This window comes from Mastomys coucha, unplaced genomic scaffold (assembly GCF_008632895.1).
Source record: "Mastomys coucha isolate ucsf_1 unplaced genomic scaffold, UCSF_Mcou_1 pScaffold8, whole genome shotgun sequence".
Classification (NCBI taxonomy): Eukaryota; Metazoa; Chordata; class Mammalia; order Rodentia; family Muridae; genus Mastomys; species Mastomys coucha.
This window is the reverse complement of record NW_022196914.1, coordinates 4,285,650-4,312,310: the sequence shown is the minus strand read 5'-3', so window position 1 is coordinate 4,312,310 and position 26,661 is coordinate 4,285,650. Positions and strand designations below refer to the sequence as shown.

At 46.1% G+C, this 26,661-nt stretch overlaps 2 protein-coding genes across 2 annotated transcripts; both read right to left on the bottom strand.

Moving 5' to 3' along the window:
• Positions 1 to 1,924: 1,924 nt before the first annotated feature.
• LOC116083532 lies at positions 1,925 to 4,542 on the bottom strand. Its single transcript, XM_031360318.1, has one exon. It carries the CDS (start codon positions 4,533 to 4,535, stop codon positions 3,885 to 3,887), a length of 651 nt encoding a protein of 216 aa, XP_031216178.1. The 5' UTR covers positions 4,536 to 4,542; the 3' UTR covers positions 1,925 to 3,884.
• On the bottom strand, positions 1,926 to 26,563 carry Gdnf (glial cell derived neurotrophic factor). The gene is made up of 3 exons (XM_031360317.1): positions 25,510 to 26,563; positions 20,949 to 21,125; positions 1,926 to 5,124 (listed from the first exon to the last, which is right to left on the bottom strand). Exons 1-3 carry the CDS (start codon positions 25,568 to 25,570, stop codon positions 4,640 to 4,642), a joined length of 723 nt encoding a protein of 240 aa, XP_031216177.1. The 5' UTR covers positions 25,571 to 26,563; the 3' UTR covers positions 1,926 to 4,639.
• Positions 26,564 to 26,661: the final 98 nt, after the last annotated feature.

Below are 26,661 nucleotides of genomic sequence, written 5' to 3'. Positions count from 1 at the left end.
TTCCAGCTACAATGCTACTTTCTCTTGCCAGGTTCAGCAAATTAAACTATAGGACACCTAATTAAATTTGAACTTCAGGTAAATAACCCATGTTTTTTAATATGAGTATGTTTTACGTATCACACATCTCAGAGATTGTAGGAGACATGCTTATACTAAGAAATTATGTGTGTTTATCTGAATTTAACTTTAGCAGGACAGTCTGCCTGTATTTTATATGATGACCTTATTCTGTAGTGTTTTTCACTCTGCTCTTAGGCTAACCTGTTGCTCCTGTCAAGGCACTGTCTACATACTTATGTCTCTATGTACCTCCCCCTCGGGAGTGTCACTGGCTGGCCCCCACCCCCTGTCCACAGTCCCATCTCCATTACAATCACCTGTCATGGCCTAGGGATGTGGCAAGGGATGAGCAGTTATGTGTGACTAAGTGTGTGTTTTCCCTTGATTCCCCAACTCTTACTTATTTGCAGGGATGACTTGGCAGCATTTGGTTTTAATTTCATTCAGGATGTCGTGTGGCTCAGGCTGAAGATGAGTTAACTATTGCATGGGAGGACAGTGGCAATCCTGCTAACGTGTCGCAACAAGACACTCAGGATTCAATGTGTCATCACCCAGTGGAAAAAAGTCAGAGGCCCATAGCTGAGACCTGAATCCCTCTCTGCTATTTGCAAGGGTGGGCTATGTGGTGGTGGTGGTGGCAGCAATGTCTCAGGTTCCCTGTCCTTGCAGGATTCAGTTTCCAAAGTGACTCAGTTGTAACTCACACAGAACTCTTTTTGATTTTGAGTCTCAGGTTCAGAAAGTGATGAGATTAAAGGTACATGCCACCACAGTCTGCAGAGAGTGGACTTATTCTTTTAAAAGTGATTTTAAGCCTACTTCACTTGGCACCCACCCCAGATTTCTTGCTTAACCCAGGAAAAACCCTCCTAAGATGGTCACACGAGAGTGAAGAGCCTGGTGTCATTGAGCAGCTTCTGTCCGAGGGCACACACCTGGAAGAGAACCAGCTGTTAGGCTGAGGCAGCCCAAGCCTGGGGGTAGGTATTGTGAGAGTTTCCTTTTTTGTTTTTAAGGATTTCCCAGTTTTCAACACACCCACTCTTCTTGGTTGAATGACATTTCCAAAGTTGGCCACTGGTTGTTTTGTTTTTCTTGGTGAGCCAGAAACCACTATGCCCAAATAGTGTGTGTGTATGTGTGTGTCTGTGTGTCTGTGTGTGTTGTCTGCTCCTCTCACTCAATCCAGGATGGTCACATGACCTCTCTAGTCTATTCCTACCAGAACACAGTAAACTACAGCTGCTTGCACAGTTCTAGAAAATCTGCTACATTGCAATGTAGAGGCATCTGGAAAGATGTCATCCAGGTGGTGCCAATCAGGGACTCTATCTAGGCTCTTGGCTACCTCAGGGTCTTGCATAAGGTGCTGTGCCTCTAATTGTTTGACACTGTTTTTTATATTCAGTTCCAAGGTCACCTGTAAAGTAGGCTCTACTGTTATTTTTGATCACAGTACCCTGCTTGCAGTCTTGATAATAGCCACCACAAGGGTCATTGCCATATCAAATACCATGTCTTTTTCCAAACAAAATCTTAGTTCCCCAAGGCCAAAGACTTTTATTTGTTTGTTTATTTATTTATTTATTGCCACTTTGGGATCTACAGTGCTCTGAATGGTGCCTGGCACAGTGTAGGTACATCATAAATGTTTGTTGAATACATAAGTAAAGAACAACCTTCCGAGCCTTTTCCCATCCAAGTAGTGATTGGTCATGAGAAGTTGGGGAATATGGTCGTTGACCAACCATGGCACTGTGTGGTGGTGAAGAGCACAGCTCTCAATCAATACTTGATGACTGCCCTGCCCAGGAAAACTCCACTGGCTCTTGAGAAAATAAATACAAAAGCACAGAAAGCAATAGAAATGAGCTTTTATTTGTAAAAAGTTACAAAATGATATTGTACAAAAATAAAGTCTGTAGAGAACTTTGGTTGTATAACACAAACGACCGAGACATCAGAGAGGTCAGAACTTCCAAAGAAGTGTGCTCCTTACTGTGGCAGATGCTGATCTCAACAGTAAAGAAGAACATTCGCAAACTTTACCCTTCTGTGGACTGGGCAGAGCAGCTTGCTCTCATTAGAACCTGCTTGGGATGTGTGGGTGATGCTGAGCTCTCGAGGGCTTCCCCCGAGGGCTGGAGGCTCTGTCTGGACCTGGGGATATCAGCTACCACATCTGTCAGGAATCTCTGAAGTGAACAGAGGGTCTGGAACTACATCTGAATTGTGCTGCGCAGCTGAGGTTGTCACCATTTTGAGCAGGAGAAGGTGAAAGAGCAGCGCATACAGATCCCACTTCCCAGTCTCGCAGAGGGTGTGGAACCATGCTTAACTTGGGTCTTTAGGGCCGTGGAGGGGGAGGGGATGTCTAGTAACTTTTACCTCTTGGTTACTTTGGAAATTTGATGTGATTATTTGAGAGAGGCCAATTAATTGGTCATTTATTATTGTAGATCTATCTGTCCTACTCTGGGGAGATAGCAGCCACAAAGGTAGTGATACATTAACTTCTACATAAAAAATCCCATTTATGAAATGTATAACAAGCTCTAACATAGGACTCAAGGCATGACCTGTTTGTCAGCTGCCAGACAGGTACACTATGGAGTGCAGTGAGAGGTGCCATTCCCACCCTCTGCTTCTTCCCTCCAAACAAAGAGGAGGGCCTCTTGTATGTCCTATGGCCAATTAGATGTCTCTTCCTGTCCATCTTTCTCCTTAGAATCCATGGGGTTTGAGGGGGTAGCAAATGTTGAGCCCAGGTGACAACTGAGCTTTGACAAAGGGCAAAGGCAGACGGCTTCTCCCTGCATGATTCCCCACGTTCTCCTGCCAATGTGACCTTAGGGAGGAGGCACATGGGCAAGAATGGAGGAAGAGGTACCACCCGGCAGGGCTAAACCTTGGCTACCTGGCAGGGGCGTTCATTTCACTTTAAGTGACAATAAGTTCAGGGCTTCCAAGAGGAGTTCAGCCTTCTGAATGTGTGGTTCTGATATCGCCCAGGATGGAAGGGGAAGAAGACCTCACTCAATGGACGGAGCTGGGACTTTGCTGCTCGGGTGGATAGAAGAGGAGATGCAAGCAGGTAGCAGTCCCACTGGTACTCCGGGTGAGGGAGGGGGTGGGACTGAGATGCCCCTCCTGACCTCTCCCTTTAACAGATAGAAAGCTGGGGCTGGGGTGTAACCCAGTTGGTACCTACAGTTGCCTGGCATGGATGAAGCCCTGAATTCCATTCTTAGTGTGATGATACCGTGTGATTGATGTCTGCCATGCCAAGACCACAGGAAGCCAGAGGATCAGAAGGCCAAGGTCATCCTTGACCAGGCAGTAAGTTCAAGGTCAGCCTAGGCTACAGGAGATCCTGTCCACAGAAAGAGGGGGAAAAATGCTGAAATCTGTGGCAGTTAGTGAAGGACTGTCTTATAAAGGTAAAGTGAGCTTTGCCTAGCAAAAACCCTCTTAATACTCTGAAGAGAATGGACCCTTGTTCTCAATGTTAATATTTCCTTCTGTCACCTTTGTATTTTGTGAGCACATATACTTTGGCACCTTTGAAAAGAGACTTTAATAAATAAGGGAAGAAAAGAGAAATTCATTAGTGAATGGTAATAAATAACAATAACTTAAATCTCAATAAATATCTTCTCTATATCTCTGTATTTGAAACAGATGCATTGCATCGAGTAGCTTCTCTGGTCACTGGTGACCATGCATAAACGGAGCTGTGTATGTAACATCCGTCTCTGTAAACCAAGCCCCGGGGTCTCCCTGGCCAGGGCAGCTGGGGGCCTTCACTACTAGATCTCCTAAGAGAATGCTGCCGAAAACCACAACTTGCTTTCTGTTTCTGAGGGTATGAAGGAAATGCCTCCAGGTTTGTTTCTAAGTACGAGGACAGCCTTTTGGATTCCTAGCCAACTTCTCCATCCCCCACACTCTGTATCTAAAATCAACCACCAAACATCCCCCAAAATGCTGGATGTAGTAAACCTCAGGCCCCGGTTTTCAGATTCAAAGGTTGTCATCTTTTTTTTCCGTCTCCGCTTTTGTTCCCCACTTTTTCTTTCCAGGGTGTAATCCATCAAGTGACAGGAAAATACATCTTTCTTACTTTCAGTGGTAAAATGTAGTGACAAGAGGTGACCCTGGAATCGCCACATTTCCCTGGCGTCTTCAGACACGTGAAAGTGAACCACAGGAGATATACTGGCTTGGTTCTTTGCGTGCATCTGCGACTCGGACCGCCATCGGTGACCGTGGACTGTATCAGATAAACGCTGGCAACAGCAAGGACACCAGCCCTGAGCTTCTGGTGACATCAGCTGCCATGCTGGAGTGCTCAGACGGGCTGTTCTCACTCCTATCCAGTTTTCTGTAGCTGGGCCTTCTCCTACCAGGCTCCCACGATGGCTGCCTTCCCCCTTCTTTTCCTCTTCTTCCGCCTCTGCCTCTGCCATCTTGGTCCTTATCTTCCGCTCTGGGCAAACATTTCCTGGGAACCTTGGTCCCTTTCTTCGCACTGTAGCAGGAATGCAATACACAGCAGTCTCTGGAGCCGGGGTCAGATACATCCACACCGTTTAGCGGAATGCTTTCTTAGAATATGGTAAACCAGGTTGTCATCTAAAAATGACAGGTCGTCGTCGAAGGCGACGGGCCTGCAACATGCCTGGCCTACTTTGTCACTTGTTAGCCTTCTACTTCGAGACAGGTTTTTAAGTATTTTGTCATACATTGTCTCTGCCGCTTCACAGGAACCGCTGCAATATCGAAAGATCAGTTCCTCCTTGGTTTCATAGCCTAAACCCAAGTCAGTGACATTTAAGTGTATCGAAGTTAAGACACACCCCCGATTTTTGCCCCTCTGGCCTCTGCGACCTTTCCCTCTGGAATTCTCTGGGCTGGCAGCTGCAGACTGCCGATTCCTCTCTCTTCGAGGAAGCGCCGCCACTTGTTTATCTGGTGACCTTTTCAGTCTTTTAATGGTGGCTTGAATAAAATCCATGACATCATCAAACTGGTCAGGATAATCTTCAGACATATTGGCTGTCCAACAAAACAGAAATGTCAAGTGAGACAACAATGATCATTTTGGGCAGTCTTCTAAGTCATGGGAACCCACTAGAATCTGACCCATGGCAAAATGATCATCCATTGATGCTAAGTGTTCACAGTGGGCCCCTAGAAGCAAAGGCTACAATGTACCCTCTAACACTTTGCAAAATATGGTGTCAAAAGAAAGGAGACATGTGGTAATGAAGACACAGTTCCCTGTGGGAAACCAGTCTCTAAGAGTGCGTTGTTCATGTGAACAACATCTGCCACATGACTAACCAGGCTGACTTCTAAGGTCTTGTTCTATAGCCTTGAATACAAGTTTTACTTGGAAATACTCTCAAATGCTTCCTGAAATGCAGTGACATTTAAGTGGACTGCAGTAAAGTCACACCTCCCTGTCTAGACACCTTGGTGCCCTGGTTTGGGGAGCAATGAAGGTACTTCCATTTTATTGAGTTTGCTGCAGGATTCTCGTGTATGTGGGTATCATTAGCAAACTGAGAAGCCAGCTCTTGGAGGCTGAGGAGATGTGATATCTCCTGGCTTTGCTACCATGCTGTAAGTTTACCCTGACTCTACCTGGCTAAGCAGGACCAGATTCAAACAGCACATACAAAGATCTCTAAAATTAAATTCTATTTTAAAACCCATCCCCCAAACAGAAAAGTAGAGTATTTTTATATTTCACTGACATGAATGGCAAATAGCGTGGTTCTAATAAAAGGATAGAATGATTTAAATATAAAAGAGAGGTTGGTGGGGAAAGATGCAGTCCTGGGTCCAGGGGTGAAGCCAGTCTATGCTGGGGCTCCCACTGTGTGGTTACAAACAGTTCCAGAGATGAGAGCTCCAGGAAGACCCCACAGAGGAAAGATGAACCAGGATGTTTGAGACCTCTGGGGAAGACAGATTTACAATCACCTGAAATTGTGAGTATTCCAGCATTTGCCTTGTATGACTAAGGGGAAAACAGCCATTGAGATGATTTAATACACACCTAGAGGAAGGGAAACCTAACCTCCTTCTACTCCTTTTTGAAATCAGGTATTAAGCTTTTATGGTCATCCTGTGCAATTCAGTAGTTTTGGGTTACATGTACCTTAGAAAAATAAACTTCAAAAGGATTGTTAGAAAGTGTTAGTGGTTGGTTGGTTGGTTGGTTGGTTGGTTGGTTGGTTTTTGGCAAGCTCAGGAAAATTACAATGTATCTACTCTACCTTAAATTATACTATCATAAACTATTTAGTTGTTGAAATGCAGCAAGAATCTGAGCCCCCCCCTCTCTGTGTGTGTGTGTGTGTGTGTGTTGCTAGCTTACCTGCCTAGCTCAGCTACTAGATTTTACATAAACATACACCTTCAGTGTGATACTCGATAAAGACTGGGAATTGGAATCAAGGGCTCACTGTTTCTTGGGGTGTGAAAATTAGCATTGGATGTTTAGTTGCTCTAAGTGATAAACTCCTTCAGAATTAATGTAAGTCCTTCTTTATCTCTTGCCTAAAAACCTAACCTGGTCCCCAAACCATCTCCCTTACCTACCTCCACCTTTGCTTGTGAGATGTGTGTACATGTTTGTGTACACATGTGAGCAAGTATAGGGTATACATGAGGTCCAGAAGTCAATACATATGTCTTCCTTAGCTGCTCTTCATCTTATTTTTGGGACACACCGGAACTCACTAACTGGGCTATGCTGTCTGGCCAGAAAGACACAGGATCCTCCCATCTCCCACTTCCTAGCACCAGGATTGCAAGTGTGTAGCTTGTCCTGGGGTTTATATGGGTACTGGGGATTGAAGTCAAATACTCATGCTTCCACGGCACACACTACCAGCTGAGTATCTTCTCACTCCCCTCGCCTCTCTTGATTCAATTTTCTGCTCAATGGTAAACTCATAAACTCAGATCACTTCCTCTATGGGCCCAGAATGCTCTGTAGCTTGTCAGCCCCCTTACATAAGAGCCAAAGCCTAGACTGGCAGAAAGATTGTACCTGTCCTAGCTTCTGCCACGTCCCAACCTTGGTTATCTCTGACCTCATCCATTTCTCTGCTTTCTCCCTTATTGATGTGTCACTGCCATGTGGGGTGACTCATTCCTTGCTTTAGGAAGCTGTCTTGTACAAAGGACACCAAACTGAGTTTCTTGCCTCTGTCCAGGCTATGCCAGTAGTACCACATGTGATGGCTAATCTTAATGGCCAATGTGACACACTTGGAGAAAAGGGACCTCAATTAGAAGAATTGTCTCCACCAGACTGGCCTGTGGACTTATTTGTGGGTCTCTTTTCTCTTTCTTCCTTCCTTTCTCTTCTCTTCTTTTCTTTTTTCCTTTCTTTTCTTTTCTCCTCTTCTCTTCTTTCTTTTCCCTTCTCTTCTTTCTCTTCCTTCCTTCCTGCTCCCTCCCTCTGTCCACCCCTTCTTTCTTCCTTTCTTTTTGCTGACTGATATAGGAAGGCCCACTCTGTGGGTAGAATTATTCCTAGACATAGGTGGGCCTGAGCTATATAAGAAAAGAGGCTGAAGATGATCCTGAAAGCAAACCAGAAAGTAGGGTTTCTGAATGGTCTCTGCTTCAGTGTCTACCTCTCATTCCTGCTTTGTCTTCCCTGGGTGATGGAACATAACGTACAAGATGAAGTAAGCACTTTCACCCCAGGATGCTTTCAGTCTCAGCATTTATCACAGCAATGGAAAAGCCAACTACAATGACACCCCTCCATGCTAATAACAAAACAACACAAGCACCTCTAGATATAGCCAAATATCCTCAGGGCCTAAATCACCCAGATTAAGAAGTATAGCTCAAACACAGGCCTCTGTGGGGCTGCTTCTGCCTGGACCACTGGGCTTTACAGCACTCTCTGCCTCTCCCACATCTCCTGTAAGTATATGCTTGTTAGGACTGGCTCTGTCCCTTGCTGACCCCTTTGTTGAAAACGCAACTCCTCTCAAGTCTCTATCCCCTCCCCTATACCCTACTCCTCCACCCCTATTTTGGTCCCCTACAAGCTAACACACACTGTCTAACTTGGTTTGCCATTTCTTCCTTATGGTCTCTAGGAGGATGGCAATGAAAACATACAGGAACTGTGTGTGTTTCCTGAGACAGGTTCTTGATTTGTAGTCTAGGCTCACGTACATTTGCTTTGTGCCCAGGCAGACCTTGAACTTGAGATCCACTGAGATGAGAACTGACTGAACAATCCTGGGGCAGGATTCTGAATCTGAGGCCTTGACAATGGGATGGGGTCATGTTTAGAGGGGGAAAGAAAATTAACTTTTCAAGATGATAGTATGGCCTCTGTGGAAAATTGAGTCTTCATGAAATGAAAGGCTCTAAATTTTAAGTGTTTAAAATGCTTAGAGTCTAAAACATTTTAAAGTCTAAAATAACCCAAATCTTGGGGGATGGGGAGAACCAGTGGAGGCCTGAGAGGTGAAGAAACATTTTCACTCTCTCCCGTTCCCCCCAGCTTCAAAGCCTAGGCAATGGCCTCTCAGCCATGGCTTCCTCAAGAGGCAGAAGGGACGTGTTTCCAGAGGCTGGACCAGAAGCATGAGGCTGGCTCCTATGTCCTCAGAACCACTTTTTCCGCAGCATGTCCCTTAGGGAGTTTTCTTAAAAAGACAATAGATCCTTAAATTATTCTGCTTTAATGTGGAAAATGACTTATTTTAAAAATGACCTGATTGGAGGGAAACTACATCCTAGAAAAAGCAAAAAAGTAATCTTCCAATAAAACTAAAAGAAGATAGTCACATGAACAGAATTCCAACTCTAGCAACAAAAAATGACCTGATTGTGCTTTAATTTTTTTCACAAATAAATTGGTGAGGAGAAAATAAATGAATGTGTGTTTAATTATAAAAACTATATTTTTTCTTATATTTGTAAAAAATGCTTATACAGAAATCACAAACTTCTAAAATAGATACAATTGAAGGGATTAAATAAAATATAACATTGCTTTATTTTTTTTAAGGTGTTGTTTAACAAAGGGCTCACACTATGAGGTCTCATTCTCAATTTAAAAATTCCTAAGTAGATCATTAACTTAGAAACCTGGGAAGGTGGAAAGTTAGGATTGATTACTAATCAACTGAAGATTAATCAAAAATGAGGACAAACCACAAAATGTTCAACAGAAGTTAAAAATAAAACATTGAAGTTACAAAAAATTAAGTTTTCTGGCTTTAGAAACTCATGAATTTACATGTGACACAATCTGAACCAATCCCAGTGACATAATTTGGCTCTAACACCTTCAATCTTCTTAAAAATTTCCCTGTACTGCACAGCTTTGTCACAGTTTGGGTTCAGCAGATATAGCATGGGATGCTGAATTAAGTTAGCATCTGGAATAAACACTGAATGATAGTAGTAGTAGTAGTAGTAGTAGTTGCAGTAGTAAATCAAGAGTACCAGGTCTAGCATGTGGGAAATATTGTGATATTTAGGACATAGCTATATGTCATTATGAGACAGTTTAGTTTTAAATTCCCCTTGGCCTTTCCACAGAACCAGGGTAGAACCTTGGCTAAAAGCTTTCTTGTTCATCCCGAATCTATCCCATAATAACCTGTTTTAAAGCCACATCATGTCCAACAATGAGGATAAACTCCAGTGTAATCTATGGTCTTTGGGGTATTTGTTGGCAAATACCATTCACATGAGAGATATTGATGTTGATAAAAGAGGAGACTTCTGAATATGGAAGCAGAAGGCATGTGGAGAATCTCTGTGCCTTCCTTTGAATTTTGGTGTATCTTTCTTAAAAGTACACACAGAGAGAGAAGAAAGAGAGAGAGAGAAGAAAGAGAGAGAGAGAGAAGAAAGAGAGAGAGAAGAGAGACAGAGAGACAGAGAGACAGAGAGAAGTGAGACAGGTATGGAGGCACATGCCTTTAATCCCAGCCCACTCTGTAGGCAGATGCAGGTTGAGTTCTGTGAGTTGAGGCCAGCCTGGTCTACATAGTGAGTTCTGGACCAACCATAGTGAAACCCTGTCTCAAAACACTACCACCACCACCACCAAAACAAAAAAAAAGGCTTTGCTGGCTTTGGGACACACTGGTTCAATGTGCTGAACTGAAGAGTAGAAGTTAGGACCCCTCTTGTTGATAAGAAACCTTTTCTCTACATGGCTACTGAGATAGAATATTATTTAATCACCACGTTCAGGCTTTATTTGACTATTTGAGCTGAAGGGTATTTTTTCTTTCATAGTCTTAAAAAAATGAACAAACAGCATATATTTACATGGAAAACATTGTGGGCTTAAGAATTAGTAGTCAGAATCAGGGACAAAACATCATATTTTCAAACCATGAAAGAACTCAATTCCTAATTTCAGTTTTTTTGGTGTCACTGACTTTCACTGTCAGAGACAAGTTCACTTTACAATGCTTAGCAGGTAGGGGACTTTAGTGGCCAAGTGATTCTGTCGATGGATGCTGCGCAAACCTCACAGCCTGTTCTTAAGAACTCTACAGGAATTTCTAGCCTTATCTAGGCAAATAACATAACATCTTGAATTCAGGGGCCCACAGTTGTTTTAATCTTCTAGGGCTTCACTGACCTGAAGGGAGGGAAAAGGGGCTTGGGTTCATATTACGTCCTATCCTACAGCCTAATGGCATAGCACACTTTTACCCTATGGAGAGTTTACAGAATAACATCAGGTGTACAAGGAGCCCTACTAATATTAACGTTACAGTAAAATACTTGCAAACCACAAAAGAAGGCCACGATGTAAATAAATAAAACAGTAAAAGCAGGCAGGTCAAAAAACTTGCTTATTTCCCGGATACACTTAGGGGCCATATTTTGAAAAATATGTCTGATTGAAAGCTGAACTTGTTTTAAGTCATCCTTCAGAGTGTAACCAAATATTTTGGCATTATTCTGCTTCAAATATTTTAACTCTGATGTGTCCTTTGTATAAACAGTGTTATTTAAACAAATGAAACCTTGTACTGGGGCATGACTCTGGAAACAAACTGCTCACTGCAAAGCCTTTGCCTCCCTTGATTATTGGGAAAAATAGTAATGTCACCTTAAGAACCGAGGACTGGGAGAGTCACCATTTTGTAAAGCCAACTGAGTTTTTATCAGAACAATAGTGACAGCTCTGGACACTCCTTGTAACTGCTAAGCTAAAAAAAAAAAAAATGACAAAATTCAAAGTGTTATCTTGGTTAAGATGGCTAAAATGTCAATTTTTCTTTAAAACTGTAGGTCAGCTGTATGTTAACCAAAAGTTCATGTTTTTTTTATTGGGAATTGTGTGTCCTCTTCATGCTGACAAGGCTGGCAATCTCAGCCAGACTTTTAGCTCTCTCCTGCCTGTGTCTAAGAGGGAGGTAACAGAAGGTTGTCTGCAAAATATGGGCATGTGACTCCTTCCCACTTGGTGATGGGACTCAGAGACTGACGGAGGGTTTCTGCAGCTATGGATGTTCCAGGAAAGGGGGAGGGGCTGACTCTAGCACTGTAGTGTCTCTATGAAAGAAGAGGTTTTCCAGGCCAATCTGAGACCTGTCAAGTCTGCTATGGAAGGCCCAGGGCACACTGTGTGGGAGGACCTGCCTACCTACAGCACTGCAAAGCCTCCAGCTCGTGTTCTGGGGCAGTAAGGACAAATGTTATGAGCTCGCAAGGCCTAGCTAGCCATACAGTTAAGAAATATGCCAGAAATCAGTGCCTAGAGGTCCTTGCCTGGGGCAATGCCCACTCAGTCTGATGGAGCTTGACTTGAGGAGTCAGAAGCTGGACAATGTGTGCAGATACCCACGAGAGGCCTCCATAGACAGGGGGACACAGAAAACCCTCAGGGAAGTAGGATTCCACCTGAAGTTCCTAACCTACCTCTACTGCAGGCAAAGAACACATCTCTGTGTCCGCTAATGATCTGAGAAACAGAAATGCACTCTTGCACACATGCAGATGCATAGACTTACTGTGTGTTCACACACACAATGCTTGTTTCTATGCAGACATCAGCCTGGGCTCAGTATAACTTCTCAAGTAAGACTAATGTTATTTTGTATCTTTCAGAAAGGTACAAAGGCAATTTTCTTTCACTTATTTGGAAAGACTATTACAAGAAGTGCACAGCTGTTATTACACTAAAAACTCTTCATGTTACAATATTGTCTTAAGGGATGTCTTAAATAATAGCTTTCTTAAAGCACATAACATTGTATCAAGGTGCAGAGGTGGCTTCAAGTCTCACAATGAATGAGGGTGAAACCTGACAATATTGCTGCCAGCAATAGCCTATCCTAATATCCCTCTTTAAGATTGCTTCTATCCCATTGTTGTTCATTTCCACATTCAGAGTTTGCATGACTTTGAAAAGCATTTTGTCATCTTTCTTATCTCCTGAAGCAGCCCCTTTAAGGAGAGCTGCTTCTGCTACAATGAAGATCTCTTCCTATGGCTGAAGAGTGGTCACTCTGTAGCCACTGTTGGTGTGGATACGATTGGTAGTTTGGGATTAAATATCTCTGCACATTTCCTTACAGACCGAGAGGCCAAGGCTAAGAGGAGACATATTAGGACCCAGTGGTTAGTGAGCATAAACATGGCTGGTTTTGTTTCTAAGATAAGTGTAGGTCTTGTCCTGAAGGCTGCCTTTTTGTTTCTAAGTAAAAATTTTACTGCCATGCAGCTTTTTAAGTCTGGTGGCAGACGTCAATTAATACAGAAACAAGGGCAAGACATGCCAGTTTTAAGACTTGGAAAAGGATTAGGGAGATACACCTGCCGTGGGAAAAATTCAGTCCGAACTCAAGTACATTAAGTAGATCTCAAAGTTAGGTCACCATGGGCCACAGAACAGAGAAATGAGTCTCTGAGAAGGAAAAAGCCGTGCCTTTGGGGGGCACCTCTCTCCCATCTTCTTCTTGTATATCACTCTGAGGCAGATCTGCCAATTCCCAAGTCACAACCGGAACACCAGCAGCCAGCAGTGGGGGCAGATTCAGACAGAGAGGCCCCATGTCCGGAAGCTTCTCATACGCAGTCTGGCACCAGTGACCAGGCTCTTGCTGCAGAGCTGGAGAAGACGGAGCCTGAGATTCCAGGCCTGGGTCAGTCCCTGACCAGCGTGTGACCTTGGACAAGTGGCTTAGCCATCCTGAGGTCAACTTGCTGTCCTATGGGGCTATCTAGCTCTGAAGCCCTAAGATGTGGACAGTCTAAGCTTTGGCCAGAAAGTGCAAGCAGGCATTGGCTTCCTGCCACCTATGCAGGGAGCAGCATTCAGTTCAGCTACCACAATTAGCCCCCATCGTCCTACACTGCGAAGCCCCACAGGAGGCGTTCTGGGATCTAGAAGGCCTTTTCACTTTACCTTCTGGCTCAGCTGAACCTGTCTGTGAAATTAAAAATAATCATTGCTAATCTTCTCTTAAACCAAGTCACATCCCACCCCTTACTGAAAAGACCCAGAGAGACATGGAGGATCCTGTATTTGTACCAGCAAGTTCCCTGGGTCTAGGCATTGTCAAATACTTTCTATCTGTAGAGGTAGAGTTGACCCCATGGGCTTCTTAAAGGATGTACCAACCTGTTCTAATATGTCAGTCTCTGACCAACATGGCACATACTTATTAGTGATACAAATTTTGAACTGTTAGCCTACAACTTAAGAAAATGTAATAATAATTGCACATGAGTACAAGTAGCCAAAAAAAAAAAAAAAAAAAAAAGCACTTAGGGAACAGTATATTCATTTCATTATTTATATTCCATTTGCTCTGATTTCTAAGTATGTGGCTCATACTTTTATTATAGTTGTAATAATGGTTTTCCAAGAATATAGCATGGTTCCCTGTGGAGTGATGACCACTCTCTGCTTTTAAGTCAGGAAAATACCCACCAGGGTGCCCATTTGTTAGCTAATCCACGAACACCTGGTGTGAGCTAAAAGCACTCCACAGCTATCAATAAATACCTCACACTAATGAGCACACACCATGACCTCTGTTTTTTTTTGTTTTTTGTTTTTTGTTTTTTTTTTGTTTTTTAACCCCAACAACTTAACAAGGGATGGGGAGAAATTACCCAGTAAAATTAATTTGGCAAAAAAGCCACTAGGGAAACCAATCCTTTGTAGAGTTATCCGTGGCAGGTGGCACTGGGGCCTGAGGGAAGGGCTTCAGAGGAATTTGGTGGGAAAAAGTCTCTACTTTCTCCTTTTTGCAAAGTACTTTCCTGATCCCAAGGGATTAGGCCACAGGACCCTAAAGAGCATTTTTGTTTGTTTGTTTGTTTGTTTGTTTGTTTTTGGTTTTTCAAGACAAGGTTTCTCTGTGTAGCCCTGGCTGTCTTGGAACTTACTCTGTAGACCAGGCTGGCTTGGAACTGAGAAATCCATCTTCCTCTGCCTCCCAAGTGCTGGGATTAAAGGCGTGCACCACCACTGCCCGGCTCCTAAAGAGCATTTTGAACCACTGGATCTTCTTGGCGGTGGGGTGGGCAAGAAGTGAGTAAGAGTAACTTTGAGGACCTTAGGCACTTGGATGAGAACAAGTAGAGACTAAGAGAAGATGGCAGAAAAGTAAAGACGGTGAAAAAAATTAGTTCTTGATCATCTGCATTTATTTGCTGGAATCCTCTAGTTCAGTTCTCAACTTGTGGGTCTCGATCCCTTTGGGGGTGAAACAACCCTTTCACAGGGGTCCCCTGAGACCACTGGAAAATACAGCTATTTACATTAACATTCATAACAGTAGCAAAATAAATGATTTTATGGTTGGGGTCAACATAACATGAAGAACTGTATTAAAGGGTCACAGAGTTAGGAAGTTGACAGCCACTGCTCGAGTTGGATATGAGGAAGGAGTTTCTAGCCTGTGAATGAGCTCACAGAAACCTTTAAGACTTCAGAGAGCCAGGCACAAACATCATTCAGAGATAAATACATTTGCAAAACCTCAGTGCTGGATTTCTCTTCCCTCTTTCCTTCCTTTCTCCTTCCTCCCTCCTTTCATCCCTCCCTCCCTCCCTTCCTTCCTTCCTTCTGCCATTAGATGTGAGTGTCCAGGATGTAGTCTTGTGTAGGGACAAGAGTGAATATGATGTTAGGATGCCCTGACTCAGACCCTGATTCTGTGGTTCCCCTAGAAGCTCTTCTCTCCATAATGTCCTAAGACAGGAACAGTCAACTCCACCTTCAGGTCAAGATTAACAGAAGCAAAGGTTTGATCTTGGAGAATGAGAACAATGGTTCTGTGAAGCTAACACACTGTGTCTTCATTCTTCATTGATATTTATATTGGAGGAAGGGTGACAAAGACCAATGGGCATCTTTAAACAAAGCCCAGGGGAATCCAGGCATGGCTTTTTATCATAGTTTAGACACTAGAGCATTTTCTATAAAAGAGAAACCTCTGTCCAGGCCCTGGCTCAGTGATTTCTAGGCAGAGGGAACCAACCATTTTGGGGTGTGTGTGGTGTGTGTGTGTGTGTGTGCTGCCTCTTCCATGTTCCTAGAGATGCCTGACAATGAACATTCTGCACAACAACAGACTCAACAGATTGCCACGAATGGGATTTCTCCTGTTTCCATCTGGGTGCACATGTTCTCTGGGAGTATTAGGAGAAAGCTTTCTGCTGCTCTGGGGAAAGGGAGTTTGTCTATTCCTCAACTTCCACAACTGCTGTGCCTCCCAATTAGGCCTACAATGGTCCTGTTGATGATCCCCCTGCCTTCTTTAGCCTTTCTGGTCCCTTACGGTGTAAGGTGTACTTCATTTGAATGTATTACTTAAATCTAATCATATAGAAATAAATAAGTTCAAATTGAGAGGTGGTCAGGGAAAGGATAGACAAAGAAGCCACCCCATGACCACTCCAGGGTCATGATTTGCAAGAGGAGGCATTAAAGAATAAAGGAAGCAGACAATCAAATGGACCTTGTGATTCTGGGCTTAAAAAAAAAAAAGTATAGAGGAGATTACTATCAGGACTAATGAAGCTGGAGTATCTGTTGAGTGAGTGTATTACACTGATGTCAAATTTCCTGATTTTGTAGCTGAATTGTGCTTGTGTAAGACATCATGTTACTCTTGGAGGGCATATGTGAAAGTTCTTAATGTTGTGATTGTCTTAGCGCATTCTTAAATGGCTTGAAGGGAGTAAAAGGAGGCAAAGTGGTCCAAAGAGACAAAGCTTACTGAGAGGTGGATGGATGACCTCCTTTCTATGGATGCTTCTTAGGAAGGGTCTGCATGAAGAAGTCCGGGAATACAGAGGCAGGAAGGTCTATACATCTTCCTGGCCAGGCTGGCAAGGCTGGGCTAGAATTATATCTATCTGCCTATTCACTGAGTCCTCTTATAGTTCAGATCCAGAAGTGACATTTCTACTGTGGAGTGTGTATTAGCACATACATTTGAATTATGAAGCCAGACTGTTTTTTGATCAAAAAGCTAGCTTATCTGGCTTCATTAGTTTGAAAGGATTTTTTTTTTTAAACAAAAATATGCTAAAAATTTGCTCTCAGCTAGGTTACCCACTGGATAGTCAAAAGGGACACTAATTTTGGTTCAGAGTTTGTATTCCCATGCCCTTGAGAGTGAGTGGGTTGATTTGATTGTGCTCATGCCTTGACACTTTTTAAAATTAAGAGCACAAAGCTACGAGTAAGACAATTGCCTGTGGTAAAAATCTCATTCTCTAGTAGCCGGCTAATATTTGGCACAAGTTGGCTGGGTAGCAGGGGACATTTGCTGTCTGTCACATGCCTGCCGTAGGAAACTGGCAAACTCAATTTTCTAGATCTAGAGAGAACACTCCACAGTCATTTCCCAAGTCCCCTCAGGTCAGCCCCTCATCACCCACATGCCCATGGTTCTGTCTCCCTTTATGTCCACCTCTCGGATTGTATGGCTACACATTCTGCATGCTGCTCTCTAGTCTGTCCCCTCCCTTTCCTCCAAACACCTCTCAGATCCTGCTTCCTTGGACTTTCCCCCTCGCCTGCTCTCCATGCCCCAGTGAGTTCCTTGTGGTACATCTTCAAGGATGTGTCTGTCTGTCCTGCTGACAATCTGTCTACTCACCTGTCCACCAGCCTGCCTGTCTACTTATAATTTACAGCTAGATTGATTTTTGCCTCTTGGATGCTGTTCATGCCCGGCATATGGGAGGTGTATGAAATGTTTTCTGTTGGAGCTCAAGTGATTAATTATATAGTAATTCTTCATTAAGCGAAGAGCATGAGTACTGGATAAACAAGGTCACACATGCAGTAGGAAAGGAAAGTACTACGAACTTTTCACTTTTGTGTCAGCCAATATTGACCCCTTTAAGCATGCTGCTTAAGGGTCAGTGCAATGTCCTCTGGATGGCCGATTATAAGTGAGCCTTGAAAGCAATTTCCCTGGACAATGATGTTTTTAGGCCTAAGGAAGAAGATGCTGGTCTCTGATCTCAAATAAGGGATCAGTGTCTCCTAAAGAGTCATCCTCACAGATTTTAGTTTCCAGAGCCCCTTTCCAAGTGCCAGATCCTCTTTCCCAATTACATAGTGACTTGACTTTCTTGCGTGCTAGGCAAGCACTCTACCAACTGACCATAGTCCTACCATCACATTTAATAAGTCATTTCCCAGTTGGTGTCTAATCAAGTTCAGCCCATGCTACTTGCCCAGGTTTCCTTCATACTTAATTTTTGTGAACCAAATATGTACATTCACAGAAGGATGTTCTATAAGGTCAGAGACATCTGTGTGTTACATGTACCAGATATTTGTGGCATGCTGGTCAGTCTCTGGAATGAACAGGCACATGTTCTTTGACAAATGAATATATGCACTCCAAATGTAATCATTTAAAATTGCACGTATTTTATGCTTTTAGTTGTTAGACAGAGTAATAGTCAAGATGTGGCATAAGACCACAATTAATGAATCTTCAAAAGTTCTGAGAATCTTGAATAATCAGTTTTAGTCATTGGTTGAAGAGCATCCACCTCTATAGAATTCTTCTATTCCATACAAAATATATTTTAGTGGTTTGGGCAAACACTGGCCTCAGAGTCTAAAGACCTATCTGCTGCCATGTTGGGTACCTGGCACTTTGGATTTCATGTTTTCAGCTCTCAGAAACAGAATCCTTTCATTTCAGCTTTAAAATGCGATGGTACCTGAATATTCTGAATGACAGACCCTCATACTATCTCCAATCCTCCTTTGGAGAAGATAAGGCAGGAAGAAAAACAAATGAACAAGAGTGCTAGAGACAAAGTCTTGGACGCTTCCACAGGCAAACTATAAGCGAGTTTCTGAGTAAGTTAGAAATGGTCACAGGGCATTTATTTTATAGCCAACCTCAAGACGAGCAAGTCAGTTCTTAATTCTATTTGCTTAGCTTGCACTATGTTGGAATAGAACTTGGGATGCTTAACTTGTTCTGGACCCAGACGAACAGATGCTGTTTCAAGGAGTGAGTGTGTACAGTGGATGACACAGTTCCAGTGCCTCTATGGGAAGTATACAACGACTGTCACTGTGACAGAAGTTCTTTTGCTTAATTACAAAATCCCAAGCACCCAAAGGAAACTAAAGGGACCAAAATTTATAGCACCTTTTATTTTCAAATGAAAGGCAATGATTTAATGGTTTTTGACACCAGACTTAGCCAGTTGCACCGTGTACAGTGAGGATATAAATGTCAGCGCTGTGGTAGGGGTGTGCTGACACTAGTTGAATATTTAAAGTCTGCACACTGTCATTATTTTGCCTTCCCTGCACTGACAGCTTGCTGCCTAATTGAACATACCTGGAAAGAAGTCAATTGGCTTAGAACACAGCTCAGTTTCTCTTTGGGTAATTTCTCTGTCTGGGTTCTACTGGGTCTTTTCATAGACAAAGCAGAATTGGATGTATTCTGCTGTCTTGAACACAATTGTAGCCAGAATCTTGTCCATAGATCCTTTAGTATCATTTGAGAAAGGGGAATGCAATCCCAATCCCCCCCCCCCCAAGAGGGGTCCATGCAGTCAATGGGATTCAATGATATTTTGCTTGCTTAGTGGCTGACTGATCCACAGAAGCCTTAGGCTAGGGTGTTATCAAGCTTTGGTAACCTTGGGAGCAACACTAGACGTACCTGGGAAACATCTAAAAGTCTGCACACCCAGGCTATACCTCAAACCAATTAAATTAGACTCCTGGCATGCAAGCCAGTATCAATAGCCTTTAGCATTCTTAGAGGACTCCACTCTCTTTTTATGAGACTCTTCTCCAAGGATGGTTACGACAGGAGCATGGATGCCAAGGAGCAAATGTGGTAGCTACAGGCATGTGGGAGAAGAAAGGCTTCCCTTTTTGTGGAGTTGTAAACTGTTCACACTGAGTTCTAAAGCCATTAACTTGTAAGAACTAATGGGAAGCCCAGATAGACAGGATACTAATACAGCAATTAAACCCCCATGAATTAATCAGAATGCAATCAAACAGTCAGCGTTCTCTCCACTGATATCAGAATTAGAGAACTATTATTAGCTGCCACTCTGTCCCTGTCCCTTTGGCCTGTCCTTTTGGAATGGATAAATGAAGACAAAGGCAGAGAGGGCATTTAGAATTTCAATCAGAGAAATATTTGTAAGCCCTAAACTTGTGACTGAAGTGAAGCTCTTTGAAGATGAGTTTAATTGATGGAAAGTCTGGGGACACATGCTTAAATTTCAAGGGATCAACTATGTTCCTTTTTAAACCACAAATCACTCCCAAATTCCTTAAAAAATTCTATTTTCCCCTCTTTTTTTTTAACACTTACACAAGAAGCCGATTTTGTTGTTGAAATGAAACACAAAACACATTCTGCCTGTTTTCTAGTCCAGGGCCAAGGACTTTGGATGTCCTGGGTCTGACTCAAGCTAGGTTGCTTTCCCTGATGGTCATGACCACAGAACACTTCAAAAGCAAACCACTCTAAGGGGTTGGGGGGGGGGTTGTGCATTTTGAGATTGTATCAGCTCTTCCATTGCTACCTTTAACCTAGATACTTTCATTTTCTCCGTAACTCCTTATCTGTCCATCTGACTTTACCCAGGTGGACTTCTGAGGACTGGAAGATAGGTTGTATCAAATCAAACTGGAGTTGCTTGCTTCTAGAAGGCATTAGCATTTGTGCAATAAATCACAGACTTGTCTTAAGAGTACCCTATTCTTTGTTGTTGTTGTTATTTTTGAGTTAGTATCTTGAGGTGGGGTGCGTTAAGAACACATCTCCCTTTCAGCTCAATTTGTACTAGTCACTCTGAATTCTTTCTACAACAGAACTCTTCTGAACAGATTTGACACTAGGCAGATGCTAGCTCTGGAAATGGAGATCCTTCTGTGTTTTCCTCTCTAGTTGGGTTTTCACAAAACCCCTTGCAAGTGCAGTTCAGGATGAAAGTGCAAGAGGTTTTAGGATTAAGCACAGAAAAATAGCCTTAGAAGAAAGATCCTGTTGTATATTCATAGAGGGGCAGTGAAGTAAGAGGACAATGTGTGTGTGCTCTGGTGGTAGTGATAGTGGGATATTTGTTGATGGGAATGATAAAGAGACACTATTCCACATCCTCTGCACTGGATAGAGGGTCCCATGTACTTGCAAGGCGCCTGGGACCCTTGGGCAGCGGCATGCAGCTGAGTACCCTTAGGGGCCTTAGAGCCCTTCCCACTTAGCCAGAGAGTGAAGAGGCACACAGCCTTCGCGGCTGGCCTCGGGTGACTGCGTGGGTGCATGCTGCGGTGGGGTGCTCTGGGGTCCGCTGATGATGCCCCCGGGGGAGGGAACGGTTCTTACAGTCACTGGTCAGCGCGAAAGGCACGCGGCGGTGGCCGAGGGAGTGGTCTTCGGCGGGCGCTTCGAGAAGCCTCTTACCGGCGGGCAGCGGGAAGGCAGACGCGGTGTGGAGCAACACCAGGCAGACAGCCACGACATCCCATAACTTCATCTTAGAGTCCCGTCCGGCTGCGGCACCTGCGCGGGCGGGCAGCCGAGAAGAGAACCAAGGCAAGTTAGGCTCGGATGCCCAAGACCCTGGTGTTGACTGCAGGGCAGCCTCTCCGCCACTTCCCTGCCCCGCTCCCAACTCACCGCCACTCCTCCCCCACTGATGTTGACCCGCGCTTTCTCAAGCACCCCGCCCTTGCCCTTGGTCTACTGCTTGCCCATCTTCCTTCATCCCCGGTACGCTTCAGGTGCAGCTCGCATTCCCAACGGGTCCACTGCTGACCACTCCTCAGTCCTCCAGCCTCCAGCCCCCAGAGGTCAGATTATGAACATAAACTTATACTACAACTCTCGGGCCCGCTGCTTCTACTGGCGCTCGGACACCCACATTCTCTCGCGGGGAGGGGGGCGCAAGAGGTAGCCCCCATCAGGCTACCTTTGCCGGGCCCTGGACAGACCCCCCCACCCCCCGCCAGCAGCTTTTTACCTTTGGGACTAAAATCAAGCTCACCCCTCTGTCCCAGGCTGGACCTTTCTTCCAGCTAGGCAGGGTGTAGGCTCAGGCTTGGTGACACTTGCCTTCCCTCTGCCTACCTTTTAAACAACCCAGCTAAATGAAAAAACATTGTCACCAGAACAAGTTCATGTGAATTTGCAGACTTTGGCTTGTGTAAAAGTGCCAGGTTTAAGTCACTTAACTTCGGAAGCATCGGCTTGGCTTAAAATACCAGTTCCACTTCTTAGGATCATTAACTCAGGAACAAGTCCAGAAAGTGCCCAATAAATGTTTTATCATTGCTAGTAGGCAGGGACTGGATTTATCTTGACATTTAAAAACCCTCCATGGTATACTCGAAAATGCTCTCCATTTTAGTTTTTCAGCTTTGTGAGGGTTTGGTCCTAAATTCCTTTCCTCTCACAGAGATGCTGTCTTCTGTTCCCCTAGCTTCGGTTCCCCTAGCTACTCCAGGACCATAGCAAGAGTCCGGAACAAGGAGTCCTTCGGACTCTTAAGTCCTCACATCTCTAGAAAGGAAGGCCTTGCAGTCTGGGGTGAGCGAGCTAATAAAGAAGGCTATGTTCACTTGGCGAAAAGTCCCATCCAAAGAGATGGGGGAAGAGGGATTGAATCACTTCGGGGTATGGTGTTACTGTCACTCACGAGCCCCAGTGTTCCTACATGGAGAACATTCTCAAATCAGGAAATTTATGCATTTTGATAAAACGGCCTTGACATTTTTAATGGGGGGGGGGTGTAGCAAATCAGTTTTCAGGTATACACACATACACACACACACACACACACACACACACACATCACTCCCTGCACCTTTTCTATTAGTCTCCAGGCATTTGCTTCTCTCTCCTTTCCAGGGTACATCCCCCCTCACAATCTCCACCCAGAATTCCAGTCTAGGCCCCTAGATAAGGCCACCAGGAAAGCGTTTAATTCGGCTGCCACCTCCCACCACTGCAGAGACGAATTCATTTTCCATCCCTTGGGCGTCTGTTGTCTCCGCAGCAGCTGTTGGGTTCAGAGACTGGGAAGCGACAGAACCACACAGCTCCGGGGTTCTGGCTGCGCGGGCTGGCTCGAACACCCAGAGGAGGGGAAAAAAGGTGCCTCTGGCTCCCGCCCGGGTGCGCAGCAATGCAGAGGCTGTTCGCGAACGGGGAGCAGAGGGAAGACAAGGCCTCCGGCCTCCGGGGTGCTAGCTTTGCCAGCTCTCGGGTGCGTGCGCAATGGCAGGAGGTCCGGAGCAGCAGGGAGGCGCGGGGTTAAGGCGCGGTCTCGGAAGGAAGCGGCGGAGGCACCAGATTTCCCTTCTGCATTAAGAGGGTTTTCCTATTTATTTATTTATTTATTTATTCCAGTTTGGCTCACGGAAGGCTTTTAAAATTGGACGTGGCGAGCCTCGATCAGAAGCGTGGCGACGCTGGCAAAGGAGGAAAACACTGGAACATTCGTTCACTCTCTGACTCGCCAAATGAGACTCTCTTATTCTAGGCGGGCAGCATCGGGCTTTCCGAAAGCACCCCCTATCCCCAATCCCGAAGAGGTGCAAGAACTCTCTTTGAGAGACACCAGACCCGCTCTCTCTGAGTTGGTGGCACCTGCTTCCCCCAATCCCTGGGTAAAAGATGGGGTGTGCGTTTCCCTGGATGCTCTTTCAAGGAGTCCATCTGGGCCCGATCCCGCATCCCTACTTATCTCTTTACGGCTTTCTACCCTAAAGCGTTGACCGGACCAGGACCCGCCACGCCTGGCCTTTGCTGCGTGTGCAAATAGCTTAAGGCACCGGCCCGTGCGGGGTATCAGGCTTTCACTCCGAGGTTGACTCTGCTAATTGAACCCCGTTCTCTCTCGGACTTGGAAAGCTGGCTCTAGTCTGCATCTGGGGTCAACTCATGCCAGCAGGGCAGAGGGATCGCTCTGCTCACTTAGGCACCTGGTGGGTCCCAGGATGCTCAGGAAAGCCGTGGTAGTGACTGCCAAATCGCCGCTCACTGATTCTGAGTTCCGGGCACCAGGGGGCACTAGAAACCGCTCGGGCCTTGTTTTCCCGCGGCGGGCAGTCTGGGTTGTCATTTTAAAATACAAAACAGTAGGAGAACCAATGTTTCTACCGTCTATCGCCAAACGAGTCCAGGGACCTGTAGATACCTTATGTGAATCCTCACATTTCGGGTTTCTATTCTTCGATTCTCTTTCCCCATTTCCCCTCTCCTCATTTCACCTGAGGTGGTTTCTTGGCAACCTACTTTTAGACACTCTGATCCTCTATCACCGAGAAAGCATTGCAGCGGTGACTGTTCCCTGCCACTAGTGCCCCTGCACATTTTGGGGCTGGCAGGCTGGAACGTTTTTTTGGGATTTTCAAGATCTGGTGGCGTGGGATGAGAGTTTACTACAAACTCCGGTGTTTCCTGTAGGGTCTGGGCAGAAATTACTAAAAGATCTGTTGCTAGTATTCACTGTGCTCAGTGTCCTTGACTGAGGACGCATTCTCTTACCACTGCCCTACAGTTGGCCAGCCCAAGATGGAGAAAGGGGCAAAATATGGGATGCTTCCATGAAAAAAAAAAAGCCAGGGGTGGATCTGTTTATTAGAGGACCCAAGGCAGAGTTCTAGGCCTGGAAGCTCTTGCGGCCGTGGGCTAGAGACGCCGCGGGCTAACTGGACACTACACACTTGTCACTTGTTTAAAAGACACCTCCCCCACCAAAGTTCAGAGAGACAGAGGGCATGGTCAGGACAAGAAAGAAACAGCGAATCCTTCTTTGAAGGCTTGGAGGGAGTAGGGGCACGATTACGGGTTAGCTGCTTCTCCCGAATCGCTTAAACACATATTCAAAATACCGAGGAAGCTTGAGTCGAGCGCTCTCTAACATATTCCCTGAAGGAACTGGCAGAGTAGCGTTTATCCCGGTCAAAGAACACAAACTTGGCGAACTCCGGGCTGAGTTAGACAAGCTTCCCGTGGCGTGCTCATCCGCCCTGCAGGCAGATTCTGCTACAGGCAAGATTGCAAGTGGGGAGGAACCCGTTAAAGTGCCTTCCTACTCCCGATTCATGAGTTCCTTTTCCCTGCATGGGGCTGGAAACCAATTCCATTCAGGAGTCTGCCTCGAAGTGGTACAAAGTAGTGTGTGGGTGGGGGCGTGGGGGGAGTCTTTGGGGGGGGGAAGAGACACAGAGTGCGGGAGAGAAGGGGAAGAGGTAATTGAAACAATCACCTCGAAGGCCTGGCGGAGACCTGGAGGGTTCCTAAGAGTCCTTCGAGACAGAATCCTAAGGCCTGTCTCAGGCGCTGTAAGGAGCTACTTTCCTAATCTCGACCGCGTTAGGGCATTAACAATGTTGAAGCAAAAGGCCGGAGCGGGGGAGGAATGCCGCTTTGCAAAATCTCCCTAGAGGAGGTGAGTCCTCTATTTTTAGGTTCACAGCACCTTTGCAGCCCTTCTTCCTAGGGCTTAGCTTTCTTTCTCTCAGAACAGACCCAAACAAGCTCCAGAGTAAGTGACACTCCGAGCTATGATAACGCTGCAGTTGCACTCTGGAAAAGCCGCTGGCGGCGGTGGGTTAGTAGATGGCCAAGTCTCGCACGCTTGGTTCCAGGACTGTACAGAGCAGCGCCCTACCGAGCAGGACAGGGGGATTACCCTCTCTGGCTTTTCAGGGTTCCAGGGCACCAGGGGCTCTGCCTGTACTTTTTTGATCACGCGGAAAAGGCAACCTACCCTCCTCCGCAAGGTTAGCCTCCCTCCGGTTCAACTTGTCTCCTGAGCTCCCACTAGTCTTCCCACTTTACAGTCGGTCTCCCGCTTGGGGTCCAGCCGCGCCCTTCTGCCTTCAGACGACACAGCCGCTGCCCGCCCTGTCCCCTCCAGCACGTTTTCTCCTCTTACCTCGGATCCGGTCTCCGTAGACCCCCAGTTGGACATTAACTCCAAGTGGCCCGAATCCCATCCAGGAGACCCATCCGGACCTCGGGCAGGAGCGCGGGGCCCCGCCCAGAAGGTCGGGAGCAAGAGCACGCAATCCAGGGGTCGCGCCCGGCAGCGAGGACACGCAGGAGGCGGCGGCCACCGTGCCAGCCGCCGCCGCCGCCGCGAGGAGGGCGAAGGCTGCCGACACCTCGCACACCGGCCTCCTGGACCCCAAGAAGACTTAAGTCTGAGCAGCCGCCCCTGCCTTGGCTGAGGGGTGGCACGGCGGCGCGCGCGGCGCTCTGGGCTGGAGCAGCACCGGGCCCGGGCGCTGCGGGTGGCTGCGAGGCGGTCGCCTCACTCTGCACCTCCTCGGGGCGCGGTGGCTGCGAGTGTGAGGCGGGCCTGTCTGATGATGCCGAGGTCTTGCCTGGAGATCCGAACGACACACCACGTCAAAGCGCGCTGGCAGTCCCTTGAAGACATGAGGGCGCCAGGAGCGCAGGCTGGTCGTGGAGAGCCCGGGCCAGAGGGCCGGGATTGGGGAGTAGGGGGGCGCCGAACCCGGAGGGGGAGGGGAGGGGTCCGGCGGCCACGGCGGCCTGAGTGTGGGGGAGGGACGGAGATCCCGGGAAGAGGCACTGGAGCTGCGGGGGCGCGGTGCGGGGTGCGAGTGGGTGACTCCGAGAGTCTCTCCCGGTGGGTTGCGGGAACCGCCGCGGGGCTCGCGCTTTCTAGCGGGGTAGATCCACAGGAACGCGCGCGGAGCTCGGCTCACAGCAGCCCCAGGGGGCAATCGCAACTTGGTGACGGCGTCCCGCGCTCCGAGGGAGGGCGCTCTGCCTGCTGGAGACTGCCTTCGGGCTTTCCTCGTCCCCTTAGAAGGCTGTTCTCCCTCCTCAGAGTGTCCTGCCCTCCTGGTTTTCTGCAGGGCAGAAGGCAGTGGCGAGGAGACGAGCAGCCAGCCAAAGTTTTCCCAGCACCGAGAAGAAGCCCGGAACAGCCAGATAGAGGAGAGAACAGAGTGTTTGCCAGGGCACGCTGCAAGTGGGGACGCATTTATAGAGCTCTCACTGCGTGACGTGCCCTCCAGTGGCTTTTCTGATTCGCTTTCTGACCTAAACACACATT